Raw genomic sequence first — 18,239 nt, forward strand, 5'->3', positions numbered from 1 at the left:
CTATATGCCTATAAAGCAGCTGGTTATCTTTATCCTTTTGTTATATATATTTTTCCTTTTTTTATATATGTATTCACCCTTGTAGGACTTGGTGGTAAGCCAGGTCCAAGGTGCTTCTTTTTCCTTGTATTCTTGAAACCCACATAAATCTTTTGTGATTCCATGTGAGCATGTAGAGGTGGCTTGAGGCAGTATCCACACTCTGGGTCTCTGAGATAACTGATAGCTAAGGTAAACTAGGCTATCAGGAGTTCAGCATTCATACTGTTCTTCTTCTGGTAGCTGAACTAGTTCGTGGAGGTTTCACTTGGGCACCTGCTCCATACTGCACACTTGCAGTGAGTGAGGACAGCTGCCGGGCAAAAAAAGGTAAGGGCCATGTGCCCTCTGATAGTGGTTCTTCTCCTAAGGACACAGGTATGGTTGGGTGATGTCTCCTGGTGCAACCCTGCCAGCTATTGGAGTGATAAGTGAACAGGATGTAGACAGCAGGATTTGGGTCAGACTGTTCATGTACACTGAATTCACCATTCACTTTAAATGCCTTGCATGCTAAGTAATTTTTAGAAACTAATCATTGAAAAAAGTGAAACTAACCTGAAAAAAAAATACTCCATATATGGTAACAGTAATATATTTTGGTGTGTGCATGAGGGAAGTAAAGAACTTGAGGAGGAAGAAGTGAGGAAAATAGAGATGCACGTATTGAAATTGCAGATACTGTATTTCACTGCCTGATACTGCTTTTTTACTTTGAAATTGCATTGTGCATTTATGCTATTGGCAGAATGCTTGGTTGTGTACTAGTGTTCCTTTTTAGTAAATACTTCAGTTGATTTAAACCAGTTTTCTTCTGAGCTTCTGTGAGGAATTTGTTTGATGTGGTGCTGCTGTCATTTTTCTGGTTTATGTTATACACACTCTGTGATGTTCATGAAATATGCAGTTTATTATGATTTTTCTACAGTTTTCCATCATTTTGATTTGTGGTGTTTGCTATGCTTAGGGGAGAGTCCATGTAGTGTTGCAGATCGCTGTTTTGATATTCATTAACCTCTGTGCTCCGGGACATTCTTCTTGTAATACATGGATCATCATCTTTGTGTCTGGAGTGCTGGAAAACTGGCAGTTCACTATGTCACTATGAATGAAGCCTCCTTTTACTTGCCAAGTTCTTAGGCTTTGTCAAGAGATAATACTAAATCTTTCAGCAGTGTTTAGGTGGCTTGTGGTAGTTTGTGGTGGGTTGGTTAGTTTGCTTGGGAGAAGGGTTTGAAATATATGTTTGCAATGAATCAGTCTTTTAAGTATTCATTTCATTCCTTCAGATTGAAAGACTGTCATCTGAAGACATTCTGTAGCTGATCTAGAGTGCAAAAAGAAATTAGGGAAAAAACCATTTCCTTTGAGCAGCTCATGTAAAATTGAACCATTACTCAGACTCCTCTAATAAGCACAGGCATGCAACTATGAAAATGAGTTAAATGAAATCTATTAATATGCATACATTCATTAAGTGTTACAAAACCAGCTTTGGTAAAGAACAGTTACCTGGTGATACTGTTGCTTGCACCTGCATTGTGAGCTTTAAATCTTGCCCAGCTGGCAATTCTTCCACAGTTCTAACTCTCAGGCTTTCAGCTAGTTCACTTTCCCACTGAGTGTCTTCTCTTACTTGATTTTGTCCATGGTAGCCTGTGTTTTCTGGTAATCTCATGAGTCCAGGGAGTCCAACAGGACACTGTTTTCTCCAGTACACAGCTCTCGGGTGTCACGCTTTGCAGCATTGAATGCCTGGTCCCAACTGGCCCATGCTTCTTCTAAGTCTTGTTCCTAAGCAGACAGTGGGGTGTGAACATAGCCTAATTAGCCACCAAACAAGGGGCTGGAAAGCAGTGTGAGAGTAACTCACAGAACAGGGTGGGTGCATATCTGTCTTCATAGATTGTTATGGGGTCTTTGTGGCAGCCAGAATCCCTGGTGTTAGACAGTATTTGCCCAGAGTTTCTGTGCCTTTGTCATTGTGAGGCCCATCCATTGCTGCCTGAGACCTTTCAAAATGGTGATGTCCTCAGACTGCTCAATGCTGTGTAGGTGGGTAAAACCTGCGGGGAGTTGGGTCCTTTGATTAAAACAGCTGGCACATGTGAAGTTAACTACAGTGGCCATGTATTGTTTCCTGAATGAAGTCTAAGTTCAGGGCCTGATGGGCTAAAGGCTAACACTAATTATTTAAAAGAGCACTTCATATCGATTACCACATCATGTTCGGAAGGTTATAAACAGACACATTTGGTTTAACTGGAATTAAGAGTTGGCAAGATACTGACACAGAAGAAGTTTTAATTCTAAACACCATCTCATTTTAGTGTCCAAACCCGCTGACTATTGACAGTCTGTTTTAGGGCAAGGAGGTTGTGTTTTCCTTAGTGTGAGGAGTAGGATAGAAAGCTTGGTGTTAACAGAGATAGGCTGAGATACTCCTTTGAAGATGCAGGAACTGAAGTGGAAAGCTGTGCTATTGGTGTTTGAAGCTGATAGTGAGGTAATGATTTTGTTACTCAATGACCTGCTGTGTTTTAGAAGTAACTAACATTTTTGGACTAGCTTGTCAAGTGGTTTGGGCTGTGCTTTTTGTGTGAATTTGAATGTATACAAAAGTTTCACAGTATATTCCTATGAACAGTGTTCAGTAGCAAAGCTGCTGGCTGCATTTAAACAAGTCATCTGTATTCCTGCGTGTCTTTGTCTTACAATGTTTTTTTTATGCTCTATTTTTGTCTGTGTAGTTCTCTTGATGTTATAAAATGAGACTTTTGATCTTTGGTCAGGGACAAGGTATTCATACTAATTTAAGGACATTTTCAATAAAAACAGAACTGAATAGTTCATATTGTTGCTACCTGCTCATCCTGGGCTTGGAGAAACATGTTAAAGGTACTCTGCATTTCTGTGACCTCTTGCATTTGCAAGATTGAGATGGGTCCTTCATTTCTTTTCCCTTTTCTTGTATTTTCCACCCCCACCACCCAATCACTGATATTCCTTGAGCAAAGGCTTAAAATAGTTGGGATGACAGCACACTACATGGATTTGTAACATTCCTTAGAAGCAAAATACTGCAAAGCAGTGGAAACGAGATTCTCTGTGTGTATTACTGCCCAGAAAACATAAATGGGGAATGCAAGGGAGTTCCTGGGGACAAAAATGTCAAAATGAATGCTGACCTTTAACTTCTAAAAGGCAAGTTGAGTTCCGTGCATTTCTCTGTGTGCTATGTAGTTAACCACCGAGTATCCACCTTGACATTAGAATATTAGCCTTTAAAAGCTCATCAAGCAAATCTGTAAATTACAGTTTATTTAAATTTTAGGACCTTAACAGTGTTTTGCATAGTATGATGCACTAGACAGATGAACGTGCTGTGGAATTCATTCAGACAAATTACAATTTAAGGATATGTACAGTGTTGCTGATCTCTAATTACCTACTCCAGAATAGGGAGAGGAACTGCATAAAATTAACTGCTCAACAGCCCAGTCTTCAGAGAGATTTTAAGTCCAAGGAAGGGCAAATAGCTGCTCTTTAGTCAAAGGTTTAAGGTTTAGATTGTGTGGACAGGGAGACAGAGTTAAATTATCTCTAAGCCAGGGTCATCTTCTCACCTTTGCTGGGTTGAGGCTGTACTGTAAATCAGTCAATAGCTCCACTGAACTGATCTGCTGACGAGTTAATGATTAATCAAAAACTATCAACCAGACAGAAGCGGAACACTGCTAAACAACTGCAGAGTAAAATAGCTCTTGAATACAGATTACCTGACTAAATTATTTGCCAGTGGGTTATTCTAACTGACTGAAGTTCAGAAGCATTCTGGTCTGGGGCTCACCATGAGAAGTCCTAACAAAGCCTCTTTAAAACTTCTCCATGACTGCAGAGGCAAATACCTTGCCAGATCTGAATGAGCAGGAGAAGGCTGTTGCAATAATGCCGAGTCTCAATATCTAGCAGTACCTTTCCAAAACCACAAAACTCCAAAATCAGGAAAGGGCAGGTTAGGATGGGAAAATTCCTCATTTCTTCCTGTGTGGACTCTACTGAAATGGAAGCTTGTGATCCAGTTGACTTGTAGCTTGTGTGTACACAGTTACAACACACTAATCCAAACACTGACGTATTTTAAAAACTGCCAGACTGCTTCTCTGATTTGTTTTTGGAGAGTGCTTGGATGACTGTCAGTGCCTGACACATGAGTGTAGTATTATGTAGGAATACATCTGCAGCAGGACTGTTTAGAAACAGGATCTCCCAAATTGCTCCTTGCCGGATACTTGCCATTACCTGTGACTGTTGAAATGAGCACCATCATGTCCTGTCAGGCCCAAATACAAATCTTGTGAAGACAGGCCTGTGGAACGTGGAGCTTCTCTATAATCAATACAACAGTTCCTGATGACAACTCGTGGGGTTTTGGGGACTCCCTGGTGTTGCCTTGGTGATACAGCAGAGTGGGCTGCAGTATTTGCACACTTGCTCATTCTTTACATGGCCGTTGAAATCCCAAGAAACATTTCAGGTATTTATAGGGAGGAAGCTAAAATGGCATAGGCTTTTAACTCATCCTGAGTGTTACCATTTACATTAGATATTCCCTGCCTTTTAAGCCTTCTCTGAATGTTTGAAAGCATAGCAGATCCTCAGTAAACATGAGGCTTTAACTTAATGGGTGTTGAGGTCTTTTCTGTTAAACAGAATCCACGCTAACTCCTGTTTGTCCTGCACTTTTAGATCTTGTTAACAAAATAAAGTGAGGAGTGAGACTGTCATTAAAGGAGGGTGGGAGTTTTTTGTCTAGAATTTATATTTTTATAACTGTTTTATGGCCTCAATTTGCTCAGGAAAAACTTACCAAGTTACACGTAATTTTAAGAGGTCCAGTTGAATTTTAACGGGGGTATTGAAACTTACCCTTGAAATTTCAGAGAGTGCAGAAATAGTTCCCTGTATAGTGCTACATGTTATACAAATCTGTCTCATTTCCCCTGTGTTACTCCTCCTGCCCATACAGAAAAAGAGCTGTAATTACGGCAGCTGGTTGGTTTAATGACGGCCTTGCCGGTGGATTGTGGGCACCCCTGGACACACTGAAGAGTTAAACTGAAACCCCTCGTGTGCGCAGGGGTGTTTTTAGGTTATTTTTACCAGAGCGCTGCTGTTTTTCCAGCGTTTCTGTGGGGAGCCGCCCAGCAGAAGCAGGAGCATTCCCCTAGGGGCTGGGGAGGGGAGAGGGGACTGAAACCTTGGGATTGGGGGAAGTGGAAACTTGCCCCTAAAAAAAAAAAAATCAGGTTTTGTATTTTAGTGGTTTTATATATATATATATATATATATATGGAGCGGGAGGGGGAGAGGATCTCGCCTCCCGGCCCCGCCTCCCGGCCCCGTCCCACAGCCCGGGGCAAGCCGGGTTCTGGGCTCCGCGCAGGGTTGCGCGGGCGGGCGGGCAGCCTGGCGCCGCGGGCGGGGAGGGACGGGAGTCAGGGAAGGAGGGAGGGAGGCAGGGAGGGAAGAGAAGAAGGAGGGAGGGAGGAAGAGAGGGCGGCCGCAGCCTCCGCGCCCAGGCGGAGCCGCCTTTCCCTTTCCCTGGCCGCCGAGCCCCGAGCGCGTTATCCTGCGGGGGCGGGAGATGGCCGCGCGGGGCAGCGGCGGCGGGCGCTCGGCCGGGAACGGGAGGAACGCCTGAACTTCCTAGAAGTCGGGGAGCCGAGAAATAGTTGTTGGGGTAAAGGCGAGAGAAGCTTGGTTTGGTTCCCGAGATCCTCGCGGGGCGGTGAAGCCGGTGGCTGCGCCGGTGAGGAGCAGGAGGAGGAGGTGGGTGCGGATCCGTGGTACCCGGGGAGGGGAACCGGGGCGGCCTCTGCGCGGTCGTTCTCGTCCTTCCCCGAGTGGTTCGCAGCCAGGGCGTGCTGGTGTTTCGGGGAGCAGCACTGAAGCGTCTTAGGCAACGCTGCCTTGTCGGGATTCAGGTACCCTTGAGGAATTTAATTTTGTGGAGGTTAATTAAAAGGCTGTTGTAAAGTGTTATGGCTAAAGCTGTTCTGACAGCTCGTCCTTTTTTTTTTTTTTTTTTAATGTGTGTGTGTGTGTTTATGTGAGTTTTCCTCCTCTAGCAGCTCGTAAAGGTGTAACTGCTGCTTCTAAACGTGCAGTAGTTTTGCAGGATGGAATGTGCCTTTCTTATTCCCCTGTAAACTTAGAATACGTTGTTATGCTGGTAGTGCATTTCATCACAGTACAACAGTGTCACCTGAATGCCCTTATGGTTCTTCCTGTGCTGGAGGTTTCTGTGAATATCACTTGCTGCAGTATCCTTGTAGCTAAGGTTTTTTTATAACTTCTTTCAGACATTTCAAGTGGTTTTATAGACGCACAGAATGCGACTGTATTTTTAAGCGTTGATGTTACTCTATTTTTGATTCTTCTAATGTTAGTGTTGTTTTAGTCTCAGTGTCTAAATATAGTTCTCAATTTGGTTTTTTTTAATGGTCTTCACCTGCAGATCAATCTCTTCAATGACTGTAATATGAACTAATGGTAAAAACAGAAGCTGCATATGGAGGAGTGTTTTCCTGAAGGCTTTAAGATACTTCAGATTTCAGGAAAAATTGTTACTAGCTTTTGGAAAGCACTTTGGAAAGTTCACTGCTGTTAAGGTAGTATCCGTGCATGGTATTTCTTATAACTTAAAGCTAGAAAGCTGACCAGTTTCTTAAAAGATACTTTGAGTTCCTCATTTAGATCAGAAATCCAGCACAATTGACTTGCCCATGTCAGTGAGAAGTACTGGTTGCTTTAACAACCTTGGCAAAGCTGAAGAAGTAGGCACTAGTGGTTATATGATAATGTAACATAATAATAGTAACAACATAATGTGTTAAAATTGCTTTCCAGCTTCAAATTCCCACCTGTGATGTAAATTACGGCCTCACCACATCTGATATTGTTGCACCAAATTCTGTTTTCTGTACATAAGCAGCTAATCTCTGAATCTTTGTGAACTGAACCTTCTCATTCTCTGTGCAGCACAGAAATATGTGAGAGGTTAGTGTATGCTCTTACCTGTGGGAGTCTGTAAACGGTCCCTGAAGAATGACATAGAATACTCACTGTGGTTGCACCAATGTAACATGATGAATCAACTGGTGGTGAACTGGACACGCAGTTTGTATGTTGCTAAAGGGTCTTTCTCTTGCTTGCCTTTCATATTCAAGTGTTTAAGTTGTTGCCTTTTCATTATCCAACAGATTTATGGTTCTAAGCAGCCATCGGTTCTGTAAAGCACAGACTTCAAAAGTGTGATTTCTAGATGGTGGCCTGTAGCTTGAATTTACATATCTCATTATGTTATTATCCAGTTATATTCTGTTATATGTATTTTACCTTTTTGCCAGTTATAGTACATAAATCCAGGAACTCTGTCCATGTTCAATATGTTAGCAGTAGCATCAGTCTTAAACAGATCAGAATTCTGTGTTTATGTAGTGAAACAGAGGGAGAGCAGTTGGTGACTTCTGTTGAAGGTCATGTAAGAACATGTCCAGTATATCTGGAATTGAAATGTGGTGTTCTCTCGTTTAATTTTCATCCAGAGGGTAAAACGAGGCTGGATTATTTGCTTGGTGTTTATTGAAGTCTGACTGCCCTCTTACGTAGAACTGACTATGTTGCAGATGGCTGCTGACAGCTGTCTGTAAGACCTCTTCAAAGGAGCTTACAGTGCTGTCACTATAACTCTTGAGCTCTGCTATCCTTAGGCATCTGCATTAAAAATTTAATTGGACCCGGTGTGTCAGCAGGCTGAGAAAGCACACCAAGAAGTGTGCAGGTAGCAAGTGTAAGACAAACTGGATTTTTTAATATACTCTGTTGTTTGTGTAAGTTGTACCATCTGAGGCACATAGTGATCCTTGTGGATACTATGGACACAGCCTAAAGTTGAAATTATTATGGAGCTGTGTTTAGGATTAAAAGACAGCTGCCTCTTACTGGTGGTGTTTGTTCTTAAGACCCATTTTATTACTCAGGGTTTGCTTACCACAGCAGAGAACCTGTGTTCTGTCATGTAATAAATATGAATGCAAATAGGTCTAGTCCAAGCCACGGATCTTGTTATATGCCAGTTAAGAGCAACTTACTGGAGCTTCTTTTGGGAGGTGGGGCAGAAGGGATGTTCTTGGATGCAGCACAATCGTGGGAATGCAATGCTTGCCTGACTTCTCCAAAGGAAATTTGATAGAGACAAAAAGAGGGTAGTTACTTATTTTATTCCTTTGGTTGAGTTTTCACTGTACCTGCTGTCCTTTTCTGTAAGTAGAAAGATTCAGCTGAATCGGACTTTGCCCATGTTGCTGCAGAGGAGTGGTGCTACTAGAGATTTTTAAAACTGCTAGGTAGTGGGTGGATGTGTAAACAGGGAGCAGGCTTTTTCCTTTATAGCAGTGGCTGAATTCTCAACTCCCTCAAATTTTAGTTAGAAGGGAGTGTGGAGATAAGCCAAGGATTGACTAGAGTACTTTGGTTAGTGCTCTCTTTTTTAATTCAGGTGAAGTCTTGCTAGAGGTCTACCCTGGTGTCTAGTGTTACTGTATTAAAAATCATATGTAATGTGATATTTAAAAGGATGTCTTCTGTGAATGAAACCTGTTTTCTCTAGAACCTCATTATTGAACCACTTCTGGCCATCCCTGTCTCTTTAGAGATTAGCAGTCTGTGTTTTGCTTTTGGCTTTTTCTGAAGCGTTTGACTTCATGTACAGTCCCTGGATCTCCTCATCCTGTATTTCTGTTGCACTAAATTCTGAATATCTCGTCTCCCATTTCCTGTGTGTCGGTCGCCTGTCTGGTAACAAGAATGGGACATATTTCTCCATAGAGAGTTTGAGAAAAAGTTGACTTTCTGGGTTTTCTCCAAGATTGTGTAAGGTCCAGTCATATGTTGAGCCATTATCAGTGTATGTAGAGAAGACTGAGGAAGTGATGAAAAGTATGCCAAAGTTGATACTTTCTCTAAAGTTAAGGAAATAGGGTAGTGTTTATAGTGAATAATAGGACTATAGAGAATAATAGGACTACCTCCTGTGCCTTGCTTTCTGTTTCTTTGTGGGCAGGGTCCTTCTGTAATTGGAATCACAGGTGAGATTTTCAGCAGCTGGTTTTACTGATGACTCAGTCCCAAAGTAAGTCCTTCAAAGCCAATGATTAGTGTATAGGGAAGTGCCTATACAGTGTTCCAGTGTTGGGTTCCAATGGATATGGATCCTGGTGATTCCTCCAAGTATGCTTGCAGGAAGTCTTTTGGGGTTTTTGTCTGTTCTTCTCGCTGCTTCCCTTGTGTTACTTAAAGAGTGAGTGTGATTTGCACTGGCCTTAGAGGTACTTAAGGCAATTTGGCAGCAGTTGGAGAGGCAGCTACGTGATCTAGCCTTGGACATTCTGGGCAGAGGTTGAAGCATAAGCACCCAGAAAAAGGATCTTTTGATTATACATTGGTATCATCTTTGGGCCACTACCATTTTAAAAAGAACAGAAAATGTTTCAGTGCAGAATAAAATAATCTGATTAAACTTCAGAAACCTTTTCTAATACAGTTTGCTTATGTAGAGGTGAGTAAAAGGAGGATGCCACATACTGCTAAACTATGTCATATTTGCCTGTTGCATGCAGCTACTAGGAGGCTGCACAGAAGATTTTATAGTCAGGCATTCATTTGTGGATGTAGTAGATTTGTGTATGCTCTCATGGTGTCAGGGTTCTGCTATTGCCAAGCTCTTGCTTCACCAGAGGCAAGGGTCAGCCTGAAAATTGATGTTGTTGTGGCTTCCTGCAGGAAACGGTGAAAATACTGCTGGCTTTTTGACAGCCCCCTTGGAGAGAATGGACAGTGTAGCTGTTGATGGGCTTGAAACTGTGCCAGGAGGACTGGTGACTTCTGTTCTACTCTACCTTCCTCTGTGCCTTCTCCTGTTCCAGGCTTACATACTGTAGCAGCTTAAGTTTCAGCTGTTTCTGGACAACACTGGTCTCAGCATCAACCTGTCTTGCGCATTATCTGCATTATCTGCGTCTTTCACTGGTGCCCAAGTTTGATTTGAGGGGACTTACTTTGATACATGGTTTTCTGACATTCCCTTCCCTTTTGGTCTTTTATCAAAGTTGAGCTGAGGAGCTGCTTGTTGTTTGTTCCAGGAAACGCTGTAACCAGAGGTAGAGACTTCTCTGCTGACAGGGTCTGTTAAATTCACTTGTATCTGGCATCCTTCAAAATGCTGCAATTTCCACTTTTGAAGCTGTGGATAAAAATAGGTCTCTACTGTTTTCTCTCCATTATTACTTCATGTAGTTTTCAGAGCATTAGTGGTTTTACCTGCTATTTAACCTACAGCTGTGTTCATAACTACAGCATGGTAAAGATTAAGGCAAGTCTATCCCTATTTCAGACCTACAGTTCAGATGTAAGAAGCTCTCAAGATCTGATGTGCTCGAGGCAAATAGAAACTGAAAGAACGCTCTGATCCGCTGGAGCTTAGTGGCAAAGTGAAAATGCAGTTCTTCCAAGTTTGTCAGTTCAGCTTAGTGTTGATTACCCAGGCACGGCTCAGAGGAGATGCCTCAGGGTAAGAAAATAATCACAGCCGGTGATCTTCCAGGCAGCTTAAAGAAAGAAATGTGAACATTACAGTTTTGGTTTCTCAGATGATTTATTCTGCTTCTCACCAGTAAGAAGAACAAACTCTTCCTGAATTAATCTGACACTTCCACCTTTTGTTTTTTCAGAGATCTTTCAACTTCAGATCTGACATAAAGCTCAGTCTCCCAAGACTACAGCTTTTAATCCATATGGCTCCTGTACTGGAATTTAAAACTCTGACACTAAAAATAAGAAACTGAAGGGATGAGAGAAATACAGCCTGTCTTGTGAAAATGAGTGCAGGCATCTTGGAAATCTTTATAATGAGTGTTAGTTTACGAGAGGAGAAGGACAGTGAGTGACATTAATCAGGGAACACCTAATCCATTTTAAAGCCTTGCTTGTTTTTCTGTGATGAGCAGGAAGACAGATAAAACACAGGGTCTTACGCTCAGTTCCTGACACTGACCTGAAGTGGCTAAAGATTGACACAAGTGCTTAGTAAAGTCTAAGCTTAGTGAAACACTTACTGGAAGTGGTGCCTGTTGACTGTTTTAGTGGACCTCTTATGATGGAGAAAAGGTCAGTAAACCTTTACATCTCAATTTTAGTATGTGGCAGTGGGAGAAGACCACCCTTAATCTCATGCCAGTATAAAATTGTGGAAGGTGTGCCTTCTTGTAATAAAGCTTTTAACAGTAGCTTTCCAAAGGAGAAGAGAAACCAATTTGAAACTCATGGTCTGTGTAACTGGCTTGGATGAAGCCAAATAAAGGTGGGGGAGAGAGAAGCTTAACCCTGCTCAGCACTAATTGGTGAAGTAGGGAACAATCAAATTAAGGTAAATGCAGCTGTAGCTAAAAATAATTTTCTGAATGTGTTGCAGTATGGATGATCTATCACTTAGCAGTGATTACAGTGGTTTTAAACATTCCTTTTTGTTAAAGTCATCAGATAGATCTTTGAAAATTAACTTAATTTTAAATGGCTGTAGGAGAAATAACAACATGAAGTTTGATGATCTGGCTTTTGAGAGCAAGAAAAATAGTCGCTTGACTGACTGAGACTAGTTGGGTATCAAGAACAATCTTTTCACTGGATTCCAGGAGCTTTGGCCTTTGTGCCAACATAAATACGGGTGTCTCTCTAATAGCAGAATTGCATTGGATTAGTTTGTGCTTTTTGGAAATTTATTATATGAAATATAGAGTTCACTTTTATACTTCCCTGTTTTAAGAAAATAGGGAGTCATTGTTGAACTGGGCACTCCTTTTTCCTCTGGTTATTTTGAAGAGAACTGAGGTCCCCCTCTTTCTAAAACACTTTTCTCATGTTTGTAAGTTGGTTGATCAGACACATCTTGTTCTAAATCTGTGCTGCATTCAAGGAAGCAGTTCAAATGGCTGTAGTGTGCAGACCCAAACAGAGGGTTGTAGCCATGCAGCATTAATTTTGGCTGCTCCTAAGCACTGCTGAAGTTCCTGTTGTTATCAGTGGGGTCCAGTAAATAATGTGCTTGTACTCAGGGCAGGTGTGGAGAATACTGTCCCTCCATGAGTGAAGAGGCATCTGGTTAATACTAAGCTTTCTGCCTTTTTGATGGCTTTGGTCTCTTGTGTTGTGTCCTTCTTACAATCTGCAAGGAAACTTAAGTGTTCCACTGAAGGGAAAGGGTGACCTTACACCCTGTGTTCTGCCAAACACAAAGTATGCCCAGTATGGGGAGAGGGGCAGAGAAGGTAAATATTCAGACAGACACATGATGCTGCCTGTGTCCCTCTCTAAAATTTGCATGAAAAATTAGTTTTTCTCATTTCATCATTAATCTGTGATGTGACATTTATATGCACTCAGTATGTTATGACAAATCTGAAGTGCCCTTTTTTGGTAGAGACTCGTGCAGTTGAAAACCTTTGGTATTGAAATAAATTGTTCTGAATGTACAAGTTGGTGGCATTTCTCAGATAGCTGATACCAGGTTGTCATCTTCAATTATTTCTTTGTGCCCTTTGTTCCTACAAAGTATTGTCTGTAGTGGGCCCAAACTGTTTCCAGTATGTCTACACAGTGATTTTTTGGATGATTTCAGTGAAACGACAAAGGACTACAAGCATGAAAGTTTACAGAATAGACATGATTGTGGCTTTATATGTGCATATTAATGTGCATTTCCTGCCAGCAAAAGTTTTTGTCACACAGGTTTTTAGCACTGTGAGTTAAGAGTTCCTGTACTTAAATTTTCCTTCTATGTTTACTTCAAGATTACATGATGGAATTCACATTTTCTCAAGAAAAGCTGCGGATCTTGGATCAGTACCATTGACAATACCTCCTGATTGCAACACCTGAAGCAGAGTCCTGTAACGAATCTGTCACAAGAAACATACAATGGATCTCAAAGAGAGCTGCCCAAGTGTTAGCATTCCCAGCTCTGATGAGCACAGAGAGAAGAAAAAGAGATTTACTGTAAGTATGTAAGAGAGTAAGCACTGTGGGCAAATGCATAGGCTGTTGGTGCCTTGCAGTGCTGCTTTCTTTTCTTCTACTAAGCTTCGTATTTTTTTCAGTAGGTTTATGGAAATCAGTTTCCTTGCTCTTGTGAGCACTGGCTATAGTCCAGTGTGAAAAGTGAATATTATACAATGTTTACCTGTTTGGCTTTCCACAGAAAGAACTTGCCTTTATAAATTTCTGCCATTTTTACCCCGAAATAGCTGCATTTGCTTGTGTAAAATATCTAAGTATCTAAATACAGGGAAAGCATTTTGGTACCATTTTTGGCATTCTACATGACTTTTCATGAAGACATTTATTTTGTAAAGGGGTAAAGTGTGGATTTGGTTCTTGGCGGTTTTTTGTTTGTTTTAATGGCCATTCTTTCACAGATATTGCGTTATACTATTGTAATTTTTTTGTGTAAAATGAAAAAAGTATAAACCATCAAATTTTTTCAAAACCTTTTTTCTGTCTTCCTTCCTGTTTCTGATTCTAATGCTTATGAGTTTTTTCCTATCCTGTTCCCATTTCCACTCCTTGTCATTCCTCTTCCTCTTCCTTTCTTTGCCTCCCAGTTTGACTTTCTGGTTGTGAAGTCTTCCTATTGTGTGGGAAATTCTTTGCATTGCATACTGAAAAATAAAGTAGTGTGGTGTGGATTTTTGTTTGGTTTCTATATAAACCTAAATGACAAGATCAAAATACTTCCTTGAAAAGGCTCAAACTATTTCATTGCTCTTGTGCAACTTCCTCCAAGGTTTTTTTTTCACAGAGTGAATTAGTCACTCTCCAGATGAAGAATGCAAACACCCTTTTATGGAGTTGCTTTCTGAAGAATACAACAAAACAATGGTTTACTACGAGTTACGTTATCTCCCTTTCCTCTTCACCTCCCTTCTTCGGTGAAGAACAGTGCTGTTTGATTCTACAAGTGTGTCAAGATGTAGTTTGGGGAGGGAGTGTGCTGGTAAAGGGAATAAACAAAAGAGAACTTTACTAATTCCTTAAACTTCTGGATGCATGTGAAATTCAGGTGAGCGGGAAAACCTTCATGGAAGTCTGAACTTGAGCAGAACAGGTTTGTTTTGTTGCCTCAGTGCTGGCAGTTCTGCTGTTAAAATACGCCAGTGTGGTATATTGAGCGTGTACTAATGTTGTGGTTTCCAGGTCATTTTACCTAAAGGTCTGTGAGACAGCCTGAGCAGTGTGAAGGCATTTTCTTTGGGCGTGCCCTTTAGAAAGCTATATGAAACGTCAGAAATGGGGGGCTGAGGGAGGAGGGGAGAAGGAATCCAGCCCAGTTTACTCTGTGCAGAGGTACACTTTGTGTTGCTGGCTTCTGCTTTCTGTGCCAGGGAGTAATTAGCAGCTTGACAAGAAGTGCTTTTCACAACCAAGCTTTCGAATATTATCACATATATTTTAGGATTTGATAACAGAAGTGAGGGTCATACTAAACTTCATGGTAGAAACTGTGAATTCCAGCATGTGTCAGTGCTTTTACTGTGTCCCCTCTTCTGTGGCTGTGTGTAATGACAGGATCCCATCAGTACTTTGATAGGGAGTGAGAAAGGGATGTGGGGGGGAAACAGTTCTTAACAAGTTTGTGGTAGGTATAACTGTCTCTTTTGATGGCCACACTAGTGCCATTTCTATAAAGAGCAGTAAGAACGTTGGAGTGAAAAGAAAGGTCAGTGATAAAGGCTAGGAAAGATTTCAGCTGACTGTATAGTCTTCACCTTACCCTTGCTCACAGTATGTATCCCTGCTGCTTCTGAGACACTTCTAGAATCTTACTGGTCTGAATAGAAACTGTGAATTTCAGCTCAAACCCTCCAGTGGCTCACTTAATGCTGGCATGGAAACAAGACAAGTATGAGTAACTTCACTTTTGCTAGCTCTACTTTTTCCCCTCACACTTACTCTGATAAGGCATTTTTAAAAACAATCATGTCTCTGAGCAGTCATTATTCTGATAATTAAATGAGCTTTTCAGTTTTGTCTCTGGAAGTGAACTTCTCATTCCTCCTGAGCATTTTCATGATCTTTTATTGAATATTTTATTTGGTTTGGTTAAATACTGGATACTTTTGATATATTTATTACCAATTTTTTTTCTTTTTTCAAATAATTACATATTTGCATTTTTTGGGTGTTCTGGAAGGGAACCTTTTTTGCTTCCACTTACTTCCTGGCAACCAGCCTCTGTGTAAATCCACACTAGTTCACTGTCCTGTGTTTTTCTGAAGATTCAGCACTCACTTTCTTCGTAGAAAGAGTGAAGTATTTCCCTGTTTTGGACCATATCTAGCCTATATTAATTGCTGTTCTGTCCTTGCTGCATATTAGGTCATTCTTTTGCCTGTTTTGACAAATAGCTTTGTTTTGGGTTTCTTACTTTTATCCCTATGCTGTTTGATGTCTGAGGCTTAATTTTCTCTTCTGACCTGTTCTCATCTCTCTTCACACCTGGATCATACACAGGCTTATTAAAAAATCTCTTTCAAGGGTGCTGTTTGTGTGATTAAATCTGAAAACTTTGTCTTAGGCCTGTGATATATAATATTAAACCCCAGCCCTGTGGAAACTGGAGTTTTTGGTTTTTTTTTTTAATTTGTTGACAATAAATAGTTTCCTTACTTTCTCAATGATTGCTCTCTCAAAATTGGAAAACAGCCTACTTTTTTATTTTTCTTTGTTTAATAAAAATCAAGTGTTTAATCCAGGAGCATGAGCTACCACAACAGAGTTGAAGGCTTTTCATTTCAGTGACTTCTGTGAAGAAATTTTGCTGCATCCAGAAATAGCTGGATCCTGTCCTGTCTGTATCTGGGAAGATAGTTTACAGTGATGCTTTCAGGAATTCTGTTTCTTTTTCTTCTTTTTTATTTTTTCAAAGCTTTGTGGGTTTGCATCGTGTCTGTGTTTAAGGAGTTTTCTAAGACCAAATTTGGATTAGGAGTAATTAGACTTAAAAAGGTTATTATCTAAGTAAGTCTAGATTCCTCCCCCCCCCCCACCTTTCTAGAAATAAGCATTGCACATCTCTCTAATCATTACATAGGTGTAGCTGAAATTAGTCATACAGCCCAGACATGTCATGGTTTTAGGTTTTACCAGATTCTTTGTGGATATTGTACATGTTCTTACCGCTCAGTGTTTCCATAACTGTTGAACTTGCAGCTTTTCCTTTGTTGGGGTGTGCAAGAGCTTTGTTAGTGGTGCGAACTGGATGACCTCATACAGGCTTTTTTATGCTCTCTTTTGTAAAAAATGTTGATTATATCATTGTTCTACAGCTACTCTGAGAACAAAACTGTGTTAATTTTGCAGTTGCCAAGGAGGTGGATATCATCTCATATCCTAAGTTATGCTTGCCTGTGCACTCTGCAGTCTGTGCTGTCTGCCTTGGCCCTCTGCTCAAGTGTGCTGGCATTGATTTGCCATGCAGTCATGGGGAGCAGAGGTGTTTTGTGTTTGAACATTGCTTGCAGGACTTGATTGCTGTATAAGATACCCAGTTGAGGAGGTCAGTGCTTAAGTTTTGCAGCTGAAGCTTTTGCTGTCGACAGTGTAAGGAGGTTCTAGAAGGGGAGTGGGTAAGTTTTATGCTAACACTTGTTTTGCAGTAATGAGGCAAAGTGGGTTTTCTTAGAAGATCTCATTGGCATTTTGCTGGATGTGTTCCCCAGGGTCTGGGACTGGGAACAGCTTATGTGAGCAGTTAACACAGCATGACTGCAGCCCTCAGGCTGAGGAGCGGATGGTGGGGCTGCCACTTCCCCTGTGGGAGTTAGAGCGTCAAGGTGCTGTTGCAGGGCAGAGGGGAGACTGGGGCATTGGTCCAGTTGTCTGCACTGGGTATTGACAGCCCTCTGCACTCATTTCCTTGCTGTGCCCATCCTCTTCCCTGGAAGAATAGCTGAGCTCCTTCTGGAAGTACAAGAAAGTAGAGAAGTGAAGACAACTAATTGCCTAAGAGACAGGAGAAGCCTGCTGGACACACAGCTGTCAACCAGGTTTATGAATCCAGGGACTGACAATCTGTCTAGTTACTGAAGTCCTCTGCTACATGGCATTTGAAAGGCCAGAAGTGTCAGCAGGTTCCAGCCATACCTCCCTTCATCCCAGTGCTGTGTATTATGTTATATGGGCTGTATTTAAGCCACAGCACTATTTTTTCCTCCCTGAACAATTGTGCTATCAGCCAGGGTTCTTCTGTATTCAAGGTGTTGGAAGGAGCAGTTATCTTTGTACCTTTCATATGTACTTTCTCTTTAGCTTTTGGTGAAGGCAGTCTTCAGTATTTTTAAATGCTTTGCTTCCTTAATACTAGTCTTTACTATGGATTATCAAGTTGTTAACGAATTTCATATTAAATTTTAATAGACTGCTGTCTGATGGCCAGGTGTTCTTATTGGATATTAACTGATTTATGAAACTCCATTAAATCAATTTTGGTGTTAGTTTTTGCTTACCTTGTTTAAAAATTTTCTGTAAAGTTAAAGTACCAGATTCTTTTAATTGTTCTTTTAATAATTTCTGTTGATATCTGTGTGACTTAGCTGTAAGAAATGCATGGTTCAATAAGTTCATTTACACAATAAATTTAACAACCTGCCCTTACTTCCAGCACAGGATTAAACCTGGGAGGTTTCTCTAAGCTTTGTGGGCAATAACACTGTCTTTGTTCCTACAGGTTTACAAAGTGTTGGTCTCTGTTGGCAGAAGTGAATGGTTTGTCTTTCGACGGTATGCAGAGTTTGATAAACTCTACAATACGGTAAGCAAAAAGCAAACCATGAAATCATACCAGAATAGCAGAGTAACACTTGCAGTGTTATGGTTTGAGTTAATCCTCTCTTGAGGAGTTTAAGTCAACATTTAGTAACCATAGGAGCCTGATTAAAGATGATGATGGAGTGGGTTTTTTTAAACTCTGGTTTGTTTGAATTTCAGACTCAAAATCCACTTATTTGTCACTTTTTTTATAGTTACTTGGGATCATAGCTTAATGAAACTTCCAATTTAGTGGTTGTCAAAACATCTAAAATGGG

At 41.0% G+C, this 18,239-nt stretch overlaps 1 protein-coding gene across 2 annotated transcripts in view; it reads left to right on the forward strand.

The window, feature by feature from the left end:
• LOC309573498 (serine/threonine-protein kinase Sgk3) overlaps nt 1-18,239 on the forward strand; it is a 55,629-nt gene that overhangs the window by 16,303 nt on the left and 21,087 nt on the right. Inside the window, exons 1-3 of one of the 2 annotated variants that reach the window (XM_082282507.1) lie at nt 5,750-5,871; nt 12,948-13,152; nt 17,882-17,965. In XM_082282507.1, coding sequence (XP_082138633.1) covers nt 13,075-13,152; nt 17,882-17,965 — 162 coding nt within the window. In that variant the 5' untranslated portion in view covers nt 5,750-5,871; nt 12,948-13,074. Of the gene's footprint in view, nt 1-5,749; nt 5,872-12,947; nt 13,153-17,881; nt 17,966-18,239 lie in introns of those variants that run through there. The other variant, XM_082282508.1, reaches the window with a different exon arrangement.

This window comes from Coloeus monedula, assembly GCF_965178545.1.
Source record: "Coloeus monedula genome assembly, chromosome: 1".
NCBI lineage: Eukaryota > Metazoa > Chordata > Aves > Passeriformes > Corvidae > Coloeus > Coloeus monedula.